Source organism: Balearica regulorum, chromosome 2 (genome assembly GCF_011004875.1).
Source record: "Balearica regulorum gibbericeps isolate bBalReg1 chromosome 2, bBalReg1.pri, whole genome shotgun sequence".
Classification (NCBI taxonomy): Eukaryota; Metazoa; Chordata; class Aves; order Gruiformes; family Gruidae; genus Balearica; species Balearica regulorum.
The window spans coordinates 23,176,541-23,193,987 of record NC_046185.1 but is presented as its reverse complement, the minus strand read 5'-3'; the positions used below and the strand labels follow the sequence as shown (position 1 = coordinate 23,193,987).

The following is a 17,447-nucleotide window of genomic DNA, read 5'->3' as shown; positions in this document are numbered from 1 at the left end:
TTACAATGGTAATATTTTGTTACATGTTTTTTAAAATGATTGGTTAATAACAGGATGTGATACTTGTCATCTGGGCTTTCTCTGCAGTCTGTGGAGAAAGAGGCAGTTCAACTCCAATTGCCAAAAGTGGATGGAGTGGTTGGCCGGGTGCACTCTCCTCCCCCATTAACTGTACGGGGAAACCGAACAACAAACTTTAACTAGATCCCTGTCTGTAGCTGTTAGGTGAGATGTGTGCCACTGGTAGTGGCCTTCCAGCCCCAAATGCTCACGTGCACGTGTCATGGGAGCAGGAAGAGCTTTTTCACCCTGCTGCAGCCTCGCTCAACATTTAGCCTGTCCCTTCTGTTTTTCTCAACTACCCAAATCCCAGGGTGGCTTTGCCCTGCGGTGCTCTGACTGCTTCTCCAGCCATGTGCTGGTGTGTAGGGACAGCTGTACAAAGCAGGTGTGGGGAGAGCGTAAGGTAAAATGTCGAAATTTACCAAAAGAGAAACTTGTGCTAAATCAGTGTTTAAAGTAGGAATACAGTTGTTCTTATTAGTTTTCCCATTCACTTGGTAAGAATGGCTGGGTTTGGCAACAGTAGATTTGCTCTGATACCTGTGCAATTTTTAAACGCATTATGAATAATATTTAGAAATTGTTTCAAAACATTTATTGAGTGACTTAGTTCTGTTATACTGAAGGAGTGCTGAGTTTTTATAGATCCCTGTGGTAGCAGACACTTCGATCTATAATTTGCTATGTTTTTCAGGTACAATTCTAGTAATTATATAAATATACCTTTCTCATCTTTTTCATATATTTATTTAGCTGCAATTAATTTATTAGTCCTTTATAGTATAGACAATATTTTTGAGGATAGGTAAGTAAATTGAGTGTTCTTGGCAATGTCAACTTCTAGCCTTCATATAAAATGTGACTAGCATTTTAATATGGGACCATCTTTATTGTAATACTCCTCAACTGTTAGATTTCTTAGAGTGTTTAGCTTGTCTGTTCTACTGCTCATGGTTCCTTGACTTTTGATCTTCAGGAAATATTCCTAACTGGTACATAATACTTTCGCACTTAACTAGTATCTGACTGGATATTTGTTGTGGTGCAGTTGTACATAAGGCAAAATGAAAAACTGTTTTCAAAATTGCCTGAATTGGAAACAAAACAGCTTTTAATTGTTAACTGGTGATCACAGAAGAAAGTCTGGAAATTAAATGTAATGATCCATCAATGAATCAGAGAGACATCAGCAAAAACATGTTTCAGGCAACAGGCAAGCCAAGAAGTAGTAGAGTACAAATGGACTCGTTTGCTCAGGAAGACTACAAATCCTTGCTTAGTCTGTGCAAAAAGGTTTCATTTTTTTTCAGTATTCTACCTCTTGATGTAATTTTGTTTTGATAGATGTGTTTTAATTTTTTAAAGGTGACTGTAGGTCTCCTTTCATCTTGTAAAGTGTGTGTTTTGCTCAGACAGAATCTTATATTGAAGGTAAAATACTTTCTTAGCCTGCATCACCACTCCTGTTCAAAATAGACAGCATAGCAATCTAAATTTTTCATCAGCATTTCATTGTAGGCCTTAAGGACAGCTGACGACACCTTTTTAAATGAAGCAAAATAAAAAGTGAAGTGTCTAGGAAAACTATGATTTCATTTGAAAATCTACTTATCTTTGAGATGGGGTACATTTTTACAGGCTTGTTTTAGAATGTATTAATGTGTAGGCAAAGAGTTTAATAAGGTAGATGATGTTTTTCAGCTACATTCCTGTAGCAGTTAGGTTATGAAAAACTCTAAAAGCTTGACATAAAGGAATTATCTCTGTCAATTCTAGTGTAAATACCATCTAGGGTCCACTCCAGTTTTTAGGGATTTTAAATTTTAAATGGTTGATGGTTTCTTCTGAGGGGCCCTTAAATAAATATAATTCTACTTTTGTTGGTATTTGCATTTTGATTGTATCAAACTCTATTTAATTGTTGGTTTTATTTTTCAGAAGTATCGCAGTGTGTCAGTGGGGGCTGAAGAATATATTTACGAACAAACAAGGTATAGCATAAGCTTTGAAATGTGTTGGCTGGCATCACGTAGGAATGTATTGAGGAGAGGCTGCCTGTGTCCACTTCCCACCTTCCCTTTCCTCACCCTGGGGCACCTGCAGGGCTCCCTTGATGCTGCCCAGCATCGCTCTCCCCTTCTCCTGCGCATATTAGCTTTCATATCTGACCCATTTATATCTTCATCTGTTATCTTCCCTCAGCATTGTTTTAAGTTAGTAACTCCTCTGAAGCCACCCAGAGATACGCAAGATTAAAACTGTTAAGAGAGGTCCCCCAGGTAACAGGGCACAGCTTTGACAGCCAGGTCATGGAAAATCTTCCCCACCTTTCAGGATGGCAGGATGCACAAGTCTGATGTCCAGGATGGTTGACCTGGCTCCTCCAACCTTAAGGAATTCCCATCTTTATTTTTACCTTCTGTTTTTTTTTTTCTAGTTACTCCTAGTAGGTTTTCTGGGAAACCCTCTGTCTTCTTATCCTGCTTGTTACGGTACTTCATGTTTACCTATAAAATAACATAAATGAAGTATGTATTACAAAATGTGTAGAAAACCCTAAGAATTCCAAAAAGCTTTTTAAAAAGTTTCAAAAACTGAAGTTTGAAAGGAGTAGTGTCTTCCCTAAGCACAGAAAAATGCATGAGTAGACTGGGCAAACACTGCAGAGTCACTTTAACTAATAAAGACTGTGATCAGTAAAGTTTATAAGCTGATGCTTCACTTCATGCTTGTGAATAGTTCTGTTTATATCTGAGAGATTAGTCTCACTTTAGAAACAGGAACATGCCTACATGTTTTTCCTGGAGTAGGCATATGACTGTGTCTGTAGTGGAGGTTCCTTACAGCTTGATATTCTTTCTGAGGAATATTAAAACAATCATTAACTGCACTGAGCTCAGAATGGAGTCATTATATAGGCACAGTACATATGAAACAGATATTTGGCAAAGACTGCTCACTTACTGCACTGGATATTTATAAAATTGAATCTTAAAGCATTGGTATTGTTAACAATTCTCAGATGTTAAGTCTTTCATGCCATGGTCCAGGTCCACATTAGAATGAAACATCCAAATGCACATTAAGAAAAATGCAATACATTTTTTCCTGGGAGTTATCTGGAAGTGATAGGTGCTCAGAAAGGAAACCTTCAGATTGAAGGGAAAAAAAAGGCAAAAAAAAAAAAAAAGCGATCAATATGAAAGTAATTGGAAGCCTGATAGAAGATTCCTTAATGATTACATGGGGCCTTAGTTAAGACTCATGGTGAGATTCAGAATAGTATTATAATCATTTGAGTAACTGCAATAAGTTTTAAGGGGACTAGTAATCCTCCTGCTATAGGGCACACTTTGATTGCCAGCTGGGGACAAGAAAATTCCCAAGTGGTACGACACAGAGACAAAATTGGCTAGGTGCAGTATGTCTGGGATTTACATTTTTTGATGTCTTTCTGAAACATACAGGATGCCAGGAAACAGAAGATCAGACCATGGCAGACTGTAGGCAGCTCTGTTAAGACACTGTGTGTCTGTCTTTGGTTCATCCTAAGCTCTTGTCAGCATACATCCTCGTTAGACCTTCTGTCTGGTGGGAGGTTTTGAGGTGCATCACTGAGGGCACTCAGCGTGCTTTGGTACACATCATGCAGCAGTCTTGCAGCATGCAACCTACCATCCTGTCATGTGACACTAAATCAGGGGATGTGCCCCCACCACTAATGGGCAATCAATCCATAGGTCAAGTATATGCAGCAGGATGGATGCTGGGTCTGCAGCACCAGTGGTTCTGCTCTTCCAGTCCACTCGGATGAGAATGTACCACTTGCCAGCATTGACAGAGCCTCTGCTCCTGTTGCACACAGGGCAGAGGGACTGTGGCAGTGCACACTGCAGTGGGCAGCAGTGGAGGGGACCACACTCTCCTTCGTGCTGTCTTCCCACTGCGTGTGAGAGCCTTTGTGTTGGCAGCAACTGCATTGTTGGGACGTGCTGGGACTGCCATCAGTGGGTTGGAGAGGTATAGAGCAGTGTTTGCTTTTCACCTTAGTTTTGCTTTGATTTGTAAATTTTAAGCAGCTAGAAAAACGACTGGATTTCCATTTATAAGCTAAGAAACACTTAGAAATTGTCTTCATTTGATTGAATGATTGATACTAAACTAAATAATTGATACTAAACTGTCTGAAACTTCTTCCTTTGGATGGAAAGGCAGTGTATCAGGTTTTTTTTCTTCTACCTTCTCTTTAAGTGGGGATTTAAATGTTATTATTCATGCATTTTAGTGATTTCCCCCACCACTACCTCCATTGAACAGTTAAGACTGTTTTTGCCCTTCCCCTTATTTCCATATAGCTATGGCAGTGTTATGATGATCCAGAGTATTTGCTTGAACTAGAAAGTTAAGGACACACTGTTGTTCTGGACCAACATATTTGTCCTTTTGGTTCTACTCCAGCACTGCTTAAATACTTTGCTGAACTAGGACCTTTGTGAAAATGCTTCCTCTGTATCTCCAATTTGTGAGGACATCCTGCAAGTGACTCCTTGCATTAAGCTTCCTGGGGTGACCAAATACAGTTTGAAGAGAAGTTTTATTCTGCAAGGTTAACGTTATTTTTCATTTAAGAGAATGTGAGGAGCTGCAGGCATTGTTTTTATTGGATTATTGTTCAAGTCCCTTCTTGAAGGAGGTGGCTGGAAGAGGCTCTGTGAGGATTGTGTTCAGCTAACAGTTCACTAGTTAATGGAGCTTTAATGTTTCATGGTTTGAAAAGGTTTAAAGGTGGAAAGTTCTCCTCTGAAGGAGGGTCTTTTCTAAAATCTGACTTCTAACACAAGAGCGAACTCTCTTTTTCTCTAATTTTTGTCTTTTTTTAAAGGGAGATTACTTGATTGCAGATACAACTAAATGTAGGTACTTTATTCTGTCTGATTAATTTTGAAAAGAAGGTTTATTAAAACCCTGATTGCATGTTGTCTTTAAACAAATGAACCTACTGGTCTCTTCTGGTTGTATTCCTTCTCTGCACTGTGCTGAAAGTAGCAGTTGGACTTTCCATTCTCTGTGCCCATCGTTTGCAACAAGTTTTATTCTGTTTTTGTTTGGTTGGGTTTTTTTGTTGTTTTAATTTCTCTTTCTGTATCACTTCTAAGTTTAAATGTCTGTGGAGGTAGCTGATTTCCTGCAAATCATACTGAATTCCCTCCTGGTATTTGACACTCTCACTGCGGGGTACATAGTCTTGTTCTTCATGATGGTTCTTTTCAGAGGAAGTAAAGATGTAGTCTTTGATCCAAGAGACTTACAGTTCAGATAGTTTTATACTTGATTGTCAGATCTGATGAACTTGAAAAAAGAAAATTGCATTTTTAAATACCTGTGTGACCTTTTCTTGGAATTTTATTATTAGTGTCTTAAGCCTTGCTTATACAATGCATGAAATATTTAATAAATGGGGACAAAGACAAAAGGAGAAAGTGATATGGATTTTGTTGGTGTTTCTCTCCCTGTCTTTTCAGCAGCACTTTTCAGTATACATTAGAAGCTACCAAATCTCTGCGTCAAAAGCAAGGGGAGGGGCCCATGACCTACTTGAACAAAGGACAGTTCTACGCCATCACCCTGAGTGAGACGGGTGACAACAAATGTTTCCGACATCCCATCAGCAAAGTCAGGGTATAGTCCAATTTCTTTCCTAGATGGAAATGGAGCTCTGCAGATAAATGTAGTTGTGGTTGGTTGGGTTTTAATTATTTTTTTTTCTTGCGGGAGAGGACAGAGCAAGCTTACTCTTATGCCCAGTGTAAAGGTGGGAGAGTAATAATGATGCTGGTCCCAAATATTTGGGGTCCAGTTTTTTCAAAGTGTGATCTTATGAGTTAATTATATACGTATCTGCCTCAGTTTATGCTTTGACAGAATGGTAATTGCACAGATATTACACTTGACATTGGTGAACTTACCATCGGCATGATTAAAGAAAAAAATCACAGAACTGCTGCTACATCTACTATGTAAGTCCATCTTCACTCGTGCACTTCAGTGGCTGCTTTCCAGTGCATTTCAGATAAAATGTGAAGAGTTGAAGCCATCCTTTGTGACATAAATTTTAAACCACTTACATCGTATAAGTGTGAGTTTTCACTTGATATTCACCCAGAAGTATGACCAAATGGATGATTTGCATCTTAGATTCTGCGGGCAGAACTGGAGCTCGGTGTTCAGCAACATGTGCCTGGTGAACAGGCCTCCTGATTTCCCTGGTAATGTTTTTGAGTAAGCAAATCCTAACACAGTAAACTTGGAATGAATAATGAGCCTCAGAGTTGCTGCTCTGCAACTTTCACCCTGAAGCTGGAAGGGCTGCATATGTATGAGGCTGCAAAAGTGTTTCCATCCAAATAAATGAAGTTCTGTAAAAATGTTGTGACTTTAGTTGAAGGAACCAATGCATGTCAACATGAGCAATGAACATGAGCAACAACCTATATGTTTCTATCATACATGAAGTTTAGAGAGACTCTTCCTAAAGAGAGGCAATGATTTGTAAACCTGAATAGCAGTTAATTTTTAGCCTGGTTTCCTAAGGACATGAGGCTGATGATGGCATTTCGTTGTTGGCTGAAGTTGATGTAAGACTTCTCTTCTACTGAAAAGTCTCTTTACCTGCCAGCCACCTGTTCCTTCCCCCTTTGTGGTGCCAGCTCTTTCAGTACAACTGAAACAGGAGTCAGGAGCTCACTGGTCTGGCTGAAAACCAGTCCTCATAAGTCTGATTCACTGCACAGCCACATGGGTTTTGAAGCTGTGGCAGCAGAAGGGTGGAAATTGTAAAGGAGAGATGAGACCATTTCTTTTGGAGGATGTACAGTTTACAGAAGATTGCGAAACCAAATGCAACTTTCATGATCGTGTTCTGTTTGCCAGGCCCCCAGCCAAGCGACTGTTGAATTTATTGCCAGTTCCATCCAAACCTGACAGAGGGGCAAGAGGTTTTGAAGGTATCAAACCTCTACAAGTTCCATGTAAGTGGTTCATAGAGGAAAAAAATAATGCTGTCCTTGGTGGAAAAGCTACAGTCTGCACTGCCAGTTCTGGTTAGTGCATCAGCTGGCCAGGTAATGCATACTTGATGGCCAGCCAGTATATATATACATAACTCGGGACTCATCCGTGGCATGTACTGCCTTGTGCCCACACAGTAGCTAGACATGGAAGACACGATGATGTTCAACTTTTATAGGTGGAATGGAGAAGGTCACAAAGCATGTCAAGGATTATGGTGGTGATCATGAATCAATTGTGATCCAGCTCCTCGGCTTATGAAACTGTTGGTGTTTTTTGAGCTTGGTGACTCAGGGTTAAAGGAAGAATGGGAACAAAAGAGGATATTTAAAAGTGATTTTTTTTTTTCTCTGTGATTTCTTTTCACTTCAGTTTACCTAGTATGAACATTCTTTCATTGTTTTGTGTTTTTTGTTTTGCTTGCCTACAGCAGGGCTTTTTAAAAAAGCCTTTATTACTCATGTGAAGTTTTGCATAAAGTTTCAACTTGTTTCCTTTGAGTCACACAGTTTAACAAAGGGAATTCAGAACTTGAACTGAAAAGCTCAGCAAATCTCAGTAAATAGTCACACCGAGTTTGTCATTGAATACATGTATGCAAGAGTCCTGCTTCTAAGAAGGGTATTTGGACTACGTATGCTAAAACTATAAGTGTCCTGCCTTTAGCCAGTGAGCCTAAGCTCCATAACAACACATCCCTTTACAGTGTGATGTCATCTTCCAGAGAGACAAGGAATCTGAACTCCAACACTTTGACTGGACTTGGATCAGAATTGGAATTGGGGATCCTCTGACTTGGAAATGACCACTTTTTACATAAGGCAACTTAGACTTCTTAAATCTGAGAATACGATTATATTTTATTTCGACTAATAAGAACATAATCCTAGGTCCTGTGTTATTTTAAAACTATGTTTCTTCTGCTCTGAGATTTTAAGTGCATTGCAATATTGGACTGGAATAAAACCCAGCAATCTTCTGCAATCCAAGTGCTGGGGGAGGGCGGTGACTGGGTCAGCATTAGAGGCATGTGGGAGATTTTATTCTTTGTGTTTCTAATTGTTAATTACATATTAGCTAATGCAAATTCTGTTGGTTTTCTTAGAGCGTGGTCATGGTTGTTTTCAGTGAGGATAAAAACAGAGATGAACAGCTGAAATACTGGAAATACTGGCATTCTCGACAGCACACAGCTAAACAGAGGGTCCTCGACATTGGTGAGTGTAAGAGGATCTGCAAATGTTTCAAGGAAGATGGCAGAATGTGGAAAGCTCTGGTACCTTGCACAGGGATGGGGTGGGATATATTTGCAATAGCTGCAAGGCTTGTATCACAGTTGTTAGCAATGGCTCGTCCCTGCTAGAACTGGGCTACGGGGTCTATGAAGCAGGATGGAGACCATGCAGAAGGAATGGTCCTTAGTAGTTGCAAAGAAGAGCTGCACCTTGCATGCGTATTTGATAGTGTTCCACCTTCTGCTGCTGGGAAGTCAAGGTCTAGCCTCCTCAGGAGTGGCAGTGTTTGTTTCCTTTAGTTTTTCAAAGGCTGATCCACTCTTTAATCCTGTAGCAGCCCACATAACAGTTATGTTAGCTAATCTGATGCATAAGGGCAGCCTGAGAGTGAAGAAGCCATCATTATGGTGACTGCAAAGAAACGTACAGGACTGCTACACCCCCAGTTTTTGAGTCTTGTCAGTGTCAAAGACATTCAGGAGAAGTGAGCTCTGGTGTGCTTATCCTGAGACCTGTTTACCATTCATCCCATCTAAGGTATTTACAAGCCCATTTCAGCCACAACTGCCCTATCTGCATGCTTAGGAGATTTTAGCAAAGGAAGAACATGTACCTGCTGCCAAGGAGCCTGAAGTTGAAATCTGTGGGAGTGTCTAGACATCAAGCGCTTCTCCCTCCCACGTGCAGTTTACACACACAGCCATCTGCAGTGGATTCCAGTCAAGGAGTCGGCAAGACCAAAGCAGACAAAGTCTATCTTGTTTTGACCGCCTGAGGGAACCAAACCATTGAATGGCAGGAATGAGAGGGGGCAGAGAAGAGGGGGGAAAAAAGGTAGGGTTATTTGGAGAGAGCACTGCAAGGCTTCAAAGGTGACTGAACACCTCCAGTGCTGGGAATCAGTCCCTAAGTGGTCCTACTCATGCAGTGCCTTTCAACACTCAAATGCTGCTGCCTCTACTGAGGCTGGCATTATTTAAAGTCAAGTGTGTTTGGTCAAAGCAGCTCTTCCTGAATCTCCTCTCTGCCCCTTGTCTTATAATCATAGTTCTGGCTGAACTGTTTCCACAGCTTTTTTTTTTTTAATCCTTTGGGGTAGTTAAGGAAGTAAAACCTCCACCCCAGACCAAATGACTCCTATCATGACACATTAAAAGAGCAAGTATGCCACGTCACAGCTATTTCTGAAGGCTGCCTGTTTTTTTTGTGCTAGTCCCTACAAGCTTGCTGTGCTAATGCTCATACCTTCGAAGGTATGTGCTGAGGAGCTCGTTCTACTGCAGTGCCAACACCCTCCAACTCCACCGCACTTGTGGTGTACTGGCACATTTCAGTCCACTTACTTAAACGAGTCAGCTTATGCATATTCTGTAAAATAGTGCTATGCAAAACAAGTGCTGTACAAGAGCTGTGTGTTTATCTCTGTTAAAGTGAATGTCTTTTATGTTTCCATTAGTTTGAGATGAAATAGGTCTGTGCTGACTTTTGAGGCACTCTGGTACTTATTCTGTATTTGGACTGCAAATACGAGCAACGCTCAGTGTAGTAACTTACTGATATAACGCTCCCTGTCAGACGTACAGCTGTAAGAGCACAGTTCATCTCAACGTTTTCAGAAGAAAGACCTAGATGTTGCTCAGTAGTGTTTTCTTGAGAACAACTGAAATACAGCCTTAGCTCTTACCAAGTACAGTGATTTTGAAGTACGTTTCATTTTCTTTGAGACTTACATTGTGGATATTTGGCTTATTAGGGCAGAATGGCTCCCAACTACATTTCCCATACAAGCGTCAAGCTGCATTTAGCAAAATCTTCCACTTTTCTCATCAGGTGATCTAATTGAGCAATTTCATCCAAATTCGAAGTTGGCCCAGCTTTGAGCAGGATTAGGGTAGGGGTTGAACCAGATGACCTCCAGGGGTCCCTTCCAAGCTAAATTATTGTGTGGCTCTATGAAGATTTCCCTTTACATTGAAAATTCAGACCCTTGAAGGGCTCCTATAAAGAAATACTGAGTGTCCAGGCCCCGTGTAGTTAACAGAGAGAATTAGGTGTCTATGAGGGAGATGATTAGCAAATACCAGGATACGCCCTGGAGAACCATTTAAACAGGCAGCGAGAGCAGCTTGCTAAGGACCGAAATGTGTATCAGATTTGTCCTATCTTCAGGGGATGGCCTGGCAATCTGCTTATAGCCCCACTTCTCTGTTATTTTGGATTTCACTCCAACTATGAACAGTATATAAAGCATTAATCATGCATTAGGCTCCTTTAAAACTATCTGTGAATAGCCATAAATCTGTATAACCTGTTCCATAAAGGTTTATAATAATTAATATTATTTTAACTTAATGTTTGTAGCATATGTTTAACATCTGTGAATCCTTTTTAATTGTTTATGAATGCACGTGTATTCTAGAGTATACCTTGCTCCTCAGCAGACAGAGAATCAAATGAATTTGGGAATTGTTCTAGTTCAGGGGTCCAGCTGTTTAGCCCTTAGATGGGGTGGCAACTCTGCTTGTGCTGCTTTCCCAGGTGGCATAGGTTGGTCTGCCTGCCTTCTGACCTGCAGTTATATTCTGGAGGTCAGAGGAAACAGAGTGACTTGTTTCCTCACTCCAGACATGCAGGGGTCACTGCGTTAATTTGTTTTGTGTGCTGGCTGGTGCACCTCCTGGGAGGAAGGATGGATGAATGGATTAGATGCTGTGCTGGGTCTGAAGATGCATTGATGTTAATGGGATAAGCGTGTACTTACATGTAAGCAAGTCCTTAGTGCTTGAGGAATCAACCCGAGGACTTGACACTTAGTAAGCAAGAAGAAAAGGTATTTTCCAGAGTTTAGGCTGTGTGCTGTTATGGATTTTTCTGAAGAAGGAAGGAGGCACTTTCACTGTTTTTTAGCAGGAGTGTGTGTGGGAAAATAAAATCTGACTTTTCCACAGTGCTGTGACACTGGATCACTAGCTTTTTCTTTTAAAATAATGTCAAATAAAGAATTCAGTACTAGATTACAGCAAATATTATTTAGAATCAGTAATATAATTTGATAGATACAGGAACAGGTTCAAACACAGATATAAAGGGTGGGTGTGGAAGCTTTAGATTGGGGTTATATGTGCTCCAGAGTCTTGCCTGTATTTTTTTGCAGGATTGTTTGTGTTATTTATGTGCACAGTACAAAAACTACTACAATGGTATGTACTACATGCAAATGATTGGTGTTTAATGTTGAAATTTGCCATTGTTTAATATGCAGTTTACTCAACAAAAGAGGAAACAATTCCTGTAGAGCCATTTTTTTTGCATATTGAAGAACCCCAATTTTCTATTTCTGGTAACTCACAGCAGCAGAAAAGGAAAAATTGTAGTCACGCTAACAACTTTCAGATATCCTTGGATGTAAATGCTATCTTAATCTACTGAGGATCCTTTTTTAATTATCAGTAAATTGAGGGGAATAGGATGCACTTCTGCTTTTAAACAGCATGTCACATAGACTCTGCATGAGATTTGTGTATGGCAATTAAGAATGTGAAGGCATGTGCTGGGGGAAGGAAAGGGTTGGTGGGATGCGAGGTTCTGAGAGTCTTTTAGGAGAAGAAAACATGTGTCTTTACAAGACATCTTGTTCATGTCTTTCCAAAGTGCACCTACACAGCACGCCCATATGCAGCAGTCAGTTGCACGAGGCACTTTCTGGTGAATCATAAATTTAGGGGGTGGGTGGATGTGTGCGCATGCATATTAAACTACTTATGTAAGTAGTTTAATATGTATAAATAATTAGCATAGTAAACTACTTATGCTAATTCCTCTCATTTGCATTCCCACACTGAATTTAGATAGTGAAGCCAATGACTTCAGTTAGACAGGAGATCTGAGTTCACGATGGGAATGAAAAGCCTGCCTGCCCTCTCAAACACCATGTTCGCTTGCTGCATCACCAAATATCTTGTGCTGTGCCTATGGTCAGAACAGTGAATTATTTTTTACTGTATCCAAAATCATTCATGTATCCCAGGCACACAGTTTCACTTGCCCAGTGAAATGCCAGCATCCCTGCATTTCAGATGAGAGAAAAGTAAACTGATTGCACATCTCAAATAATTCTCCTTGCAGCAGTGGTTTTGTTATAAATGATTTTAAAACAGTTGTTACCTGGAAATTATTTTTTAGAGACCAACAGTTTATTTTTAGAAGGGCAAAAAAAATGCATATTGAAACCATTTGGGTGTCTCATTTATAGAATTAAAAAACATCATCTTTCTATAACTGATTAGAAAGCTAAGAATCAGTGTGCTTCTGAAGTGCAGATTTGGGCAAACGTTAGATCAAGATTGCTGCATGACGTAATCTTAGCCCTCTGGCACCGAGTCCAATTACAGCCATTACAGCCTTGGAGGGATGCTAAAGAAATGTATATGTCCTAGAGACAGTTGATGCATTTGCATAAAGAATCTGCAAGTTCCTTTAATCAAACAGATATTACCCCCTTACAAACCTGGTCTTTCTCTTAATCTGTCATCAAAAAGAAGAAAGTGTGTTAAGCTGGCTGGCAAAGGGAGAGAAAAAGGCGGCTTGTTCCTCTTTTTGCTTATAAAGAAGATCTGGAAGTTGTCTGTCTTATGTGATTTTCTGCCCTTACTGGTTTTAGTGAGGGGGCAGGTCATCTTTGAAATTTGGACTTCCTCCCTCTTGCTTTGCATTCCTTCTGAGATGCTAGTTTACTAATAATATTAACAGCCCTTTGGAAAGAAGTGAGAAGAGGGTGCAAATTTGGTAGTCAGACAATGTAAAAACACATTATGTTTGTTTGTTTGCTATTTTAGTATCATACACGCTTTGGAGAAAGGATCTTTGTGTTGTTTTCTTGGGGGTGTGTCTGGTTTTGGTTTTTGTTTTTTGTTTTTGTTTTTTTTTTTTAAATAGCCATCCAGCGTCCAGTGCAGTGATTCCTGGGAAAGTTGAAATGGCTGGGCAAGGAATGTATGCTACTGGTTATTTCCTCCAATGATAGCTCTTAGCTTTTTAGAAAGCTTCTATAGGATTTACCATAATGTCATTTATTTATGTCAAGGTTTGAACAGTCTCTTTAAATGTTTCAATAGCTTTTAGTTAATTTTCCAGTTTTGGCCATTCCTTGGCCAAGCTAATGAACGCACCGCACCCACTCATTCCCACTACAGTCACACTGATTCCTTTTTGAGAGCAAGCAGTATTTTGCAAGAATGTTAGCTAGTGATGTACTATGCATAAGACTCAAGCTGCAATATATTACCTCTTTGCAATTAAGCTTATTTGTAATTTAACATAAACAATACAAAGAGATAGTTTTGATGCATTAGACAACCCAGCTGAAAAAGCAAAAATGTACTATGAATTGTAAAAGAGAAAGTTCAAATTTTTTTCACGAGTCTTTTGTTTCTTTGTTATTTCTTACAGCTGATTACAAGGAGAGTTTTAATACGATTGGGAATATTGAAGAAATAGCATTCAATGCTGTGTCCTTTACTTGGGATGTCAATGAAGAGGCAAAGGTGAGGAAAAGCCATGCAGATGGTATCCCTTTATAAGTATCATCCATCCTTAGTCACTCTTCTACTTATCTCCTTTTTAACAAATAACAGGAAGGGTAGGTGGAGGTGAGAGAGCTCAGTCTCTGCAAAGCCAGGCAAACCAAACCGTGATCTTTCACTCACCCCAGGGATTCTGGCCATCCCTAAAAGGCAAGGCAGTATGTAACGGCTGTCAGGGTGATACTGCACTCACACCTGTATCGCTGACAAATAGAGATGTAGTTCTGAGGAAAACCTGCAGGGTGCTCTCACTGTAGTTTCTTACTTTTGGCCTCTCAGTGATTTTCCATTTAAAATAAGGCCAGCCTGAGAAACAGTAAGTTTTTTTTCCTACTTGCAAAGCCAGTGTAGGACACAAGGTGAATATTTTCTTTCTCTAAATTATAAACTTCCTTTCTACACTATAAACATTGGCAGTAATCAATATTCTTGTAACCTGGACTGTGCCTTCCCTTTGTGTTTGTGCCATTATTTTTTATAGTGTTACACAGATTGTCCTTGCAATTGGAAATGAAAGTGGTTTTGAGTACTGGTGCTGTCTGTCTGTCTTTTTTAGATGGTCAAGTACCCTCAGACGTTAGTGTTTTACATTTGGGGATGTCACTGCTATAGTGGACCTATAAATCAGGACAGCAGAGCACCTTAACAAGTTTCTTATAGATGAGGTTATCCAAAGGGTGGCAGAGTGTTTCAGCTGCATGGACTAATGTAGGAGAAATGAAAAGCTGCCGGTAATTGCAAGAAGTTGTCCTCTGAAAAGCAAACAACAGGGGAAACAGGCTGTGTAAAATGAGTGAGGGTAATGTGGGACTCTCGGGGATGCAGAAATAATAAACACGAAACACGTTGAGCTTAGCAGACTCCTTGATACTGTCTTCATGTTGAATACAAAATGCCCAGTGTTCAAGTAATGCCAAGGATCTTTCACATCCAGAGTCATCTTCATGCACGATTCCCCACTGCACTTCTAACAGAGCATTAGAGAGATTGCATCTAGCAAGTGAGTCCTGTGAGAGATAGCATCGAGCATGGAGTGGTAGCATTAACACTGCGCTGTCCTGACTGACTTGAAGGTGCTGAGCTTTGTAGTAACAGGGATTTTCATCTCTGATGCGCATTTTAAAAGAATAGAGCACTAAAGAAAAGACAATAGTTCTGAAAACCACCTAGCTCTTTCAAAAGCTGGCCTTGGTAAACAGAGCTGTACTTGGCTCAGTTGCTAATGGTGCTATAATTACTCATGTAATGATTACATTCTCACTGCCTTAGATATTCCCTTATTATGTGATTCCATTTGAAAATACAGCGGTATGTTGTCCTCTGCAGTCACAACAGATGACCATTGTGTGCGTGTGATCATTATGGAAGCAAATACAGCAAATATTTGGTTTGGGATCTCCAACACGATGGGTTTTCCCAAGGACCTTTACAGAAGCAGTACCAGGGCTACCGCGTGGCAGTCTCGTCCAACCGGTGGCTACTATCCCCATTGCCAGGGCTGGCAGTTCTTTAACACATTTGCATTTGCAGCTGCAAGCCAGACTTAGCAAGATACCATGTTGATCTAGGAGCAAGAAAGTCACATCCACTAATGTCAGGTGTTACCCTCAGCTGTTTTGTTCTAATCTCACACCATTCACATTGCTCCTGCCCTGGGTGAAGAACACAACTCTTGCAATGATTGCTGGAAATAAAACATAGTAAGATTTTAAAATAATGACTTTCTTATTGTTGCTGGATTAAAAAAGTGTCAGGAGTGAAATTTAAGAAAGCCACTTGTATTTCTGCAGGAAGTAGTCATTTAAATGCAAATTGGCTTATGCATATTTATTTCCTGGGGTAGTTATCAAATACCTGATCTTTTAGGAGCTTGAACTGCAAATGTATTGATAGAAGAAAGAGGTTTCATAACATGCTTTGGTATTGGGCTATCAGGCATAAATCAGGTTGTACCTGAACCGAAAGCTTATCACCGTGCACTGAAGTATTTCCCTCCCCACATACGTGTACACGTACCCACATGCTTGCTCTTGTTGGAGAGTCTAATACAATAACCAGTTGTGCTGTGTCTGGGGATTCCCATAGGATGCCCCTGCGGTGTTTGAAAGCTGTGGACTCTGAGGCACGTCACTGAAGGCTGTTTTTTCTCCAGCAATTACCTCATCCAAGAGAGATGAAGAATTTCAAGGCCTAATTACAGACTCTCTTAAGCTTTTTGAGCGATGATCTTTAAACTGGCTCCATTGTTTCTGCTCAGTGTTGTTTTCCCTTTTCACCGCAATTTCAAGATTAAAACTAACCTCACAGGCACAAAGACCTTTCTCTTCTGAGTCAGACAAAAGCGGCACAGAGCAGTTCTTTCCAGGGCCTCTGAGATGCGATGAAGCGCTCTGCTGGCCTGGGAAGAAATAAAGAAAACAGTCTGGTCATTAGAAGTGCACAGGGGAGCGATCTTGAAAAATCAATCAGGAGAAGCAGAAATCACCTAACCAAATATCCCTGTCTCTCCTGGGAGACTACATCCCACATCTAGGAAGATTTATCTGGAGCATTGGATTTCTCACTTTCCTACTCTGCCTGGAGGGCAGCTGATTTAAAGCCAGATTTCTCCTCCCACATGCAAGCAGAGCAGTACCCTCCTCCTGGAAGCCCTTCAGAACGAGGGTATAACAGCGTAGGTGTGACAGCCAGAATCTGCCTGTTAACAGTGAGTCTGCCGAGGGTTTGTAAGGCAGCATCTCAGCTGGATCTTATGTGGAAGAAACGGGCATTCAGAGAGTAGAGGCAGAGACCTCTCTTCATCGCCTCAGTAATGTCAAGGGAATTGGGGTCTTGGCTCCAGCTCCTTGTGCTTGGTCCCTCGTCATCCAGCTGCTGCTTGACAGAACAAGTCAATGGAAGAGGGAATCTTGTCCAGCACATGTTGAGCTGTGGAATAATCTCACCAGTGCTTTCTGTGGACGAAGGGAACAGCACCAAAGTCAGAAACACCACTCCACTGGTGTTTCCTCTGCTGTATCTCATTGACAACAGCAGTCCCCGTACCTTCTGGCAGAGCAGAGTTGGGCCTGGCACATCCTTACCTTTTTCTAGAACAACATCCTTTTCTGATGGGACTGTTGTTTAGAGGTCACTGCAAGGCTTGTGGTTCAGAGCAGGATAAAGGGAAACGAGGGAAGGGTCTACAGCCATGTTGAACTCTTCCTTATGCTGCCTTGAGACAAAAATACTGTGCAATACGAAAGCAGAGGTAGGAAGTGAAGAATACTTTCTGTACAGTCCATCTTTGTTTCACTCCTGTATTTACTTCTGTATATAAATATGCAACATTTATGGTCAGGGTGATTTGTTGGCTCCCTTTGGTTGAACCTGAATGCTATGTTTGGTATTTTTAAAGGAGTTCTTTAAAAAGAGGTGAGGAAACAAACAACAATTAACAAGAACTGGCTGACTTTTTAACCATCTTTTAAAAATCTTTTTATGATATGCTAGAAGGTAG

At 40.5% G+C, this 17,447-nt stretch overlaps 1 protein-coding gene across 4 annotated transcripts in view; it reads left to right on the top strand.

Annotated features, from left to right (window-relative positions):
• Positions 1 to 17,447, top strand: part of GRHL2 (grainyhead like transcription factor 2) — a 70,057-nt gene that overhangs the window by 20,018 nt on the left and 32,592 nt on the right. For 3 of the 4 annotated variants that reach the window (XM_075743593.1, XM_075743594.1, XM_075743591.1), the window contains exons 5-8: positions 2,002 to 2,054; positions 5,586 to 5,742; positions 8,237 to 8,348; positions 13,815 to 13,909. In XM_075743593.1, coding sequence (XP_075599708.1) covers positions 2,002 to 2,054; positions 5,586 to 5,742; positions 8,237 to 8,348; positions 13,815 to 13,909 — 417 coding nt within the window. The remainder of the gene's footprint in view (positions 1 to 2,001; positions 2,055 to 5,585; positions 5,743 to 8,236; positions 8,349 to 13,814; positions 13,910 to 17,447) is intronic. The other variant, XM_075743592.1, reaches the window with a different exon arrangement.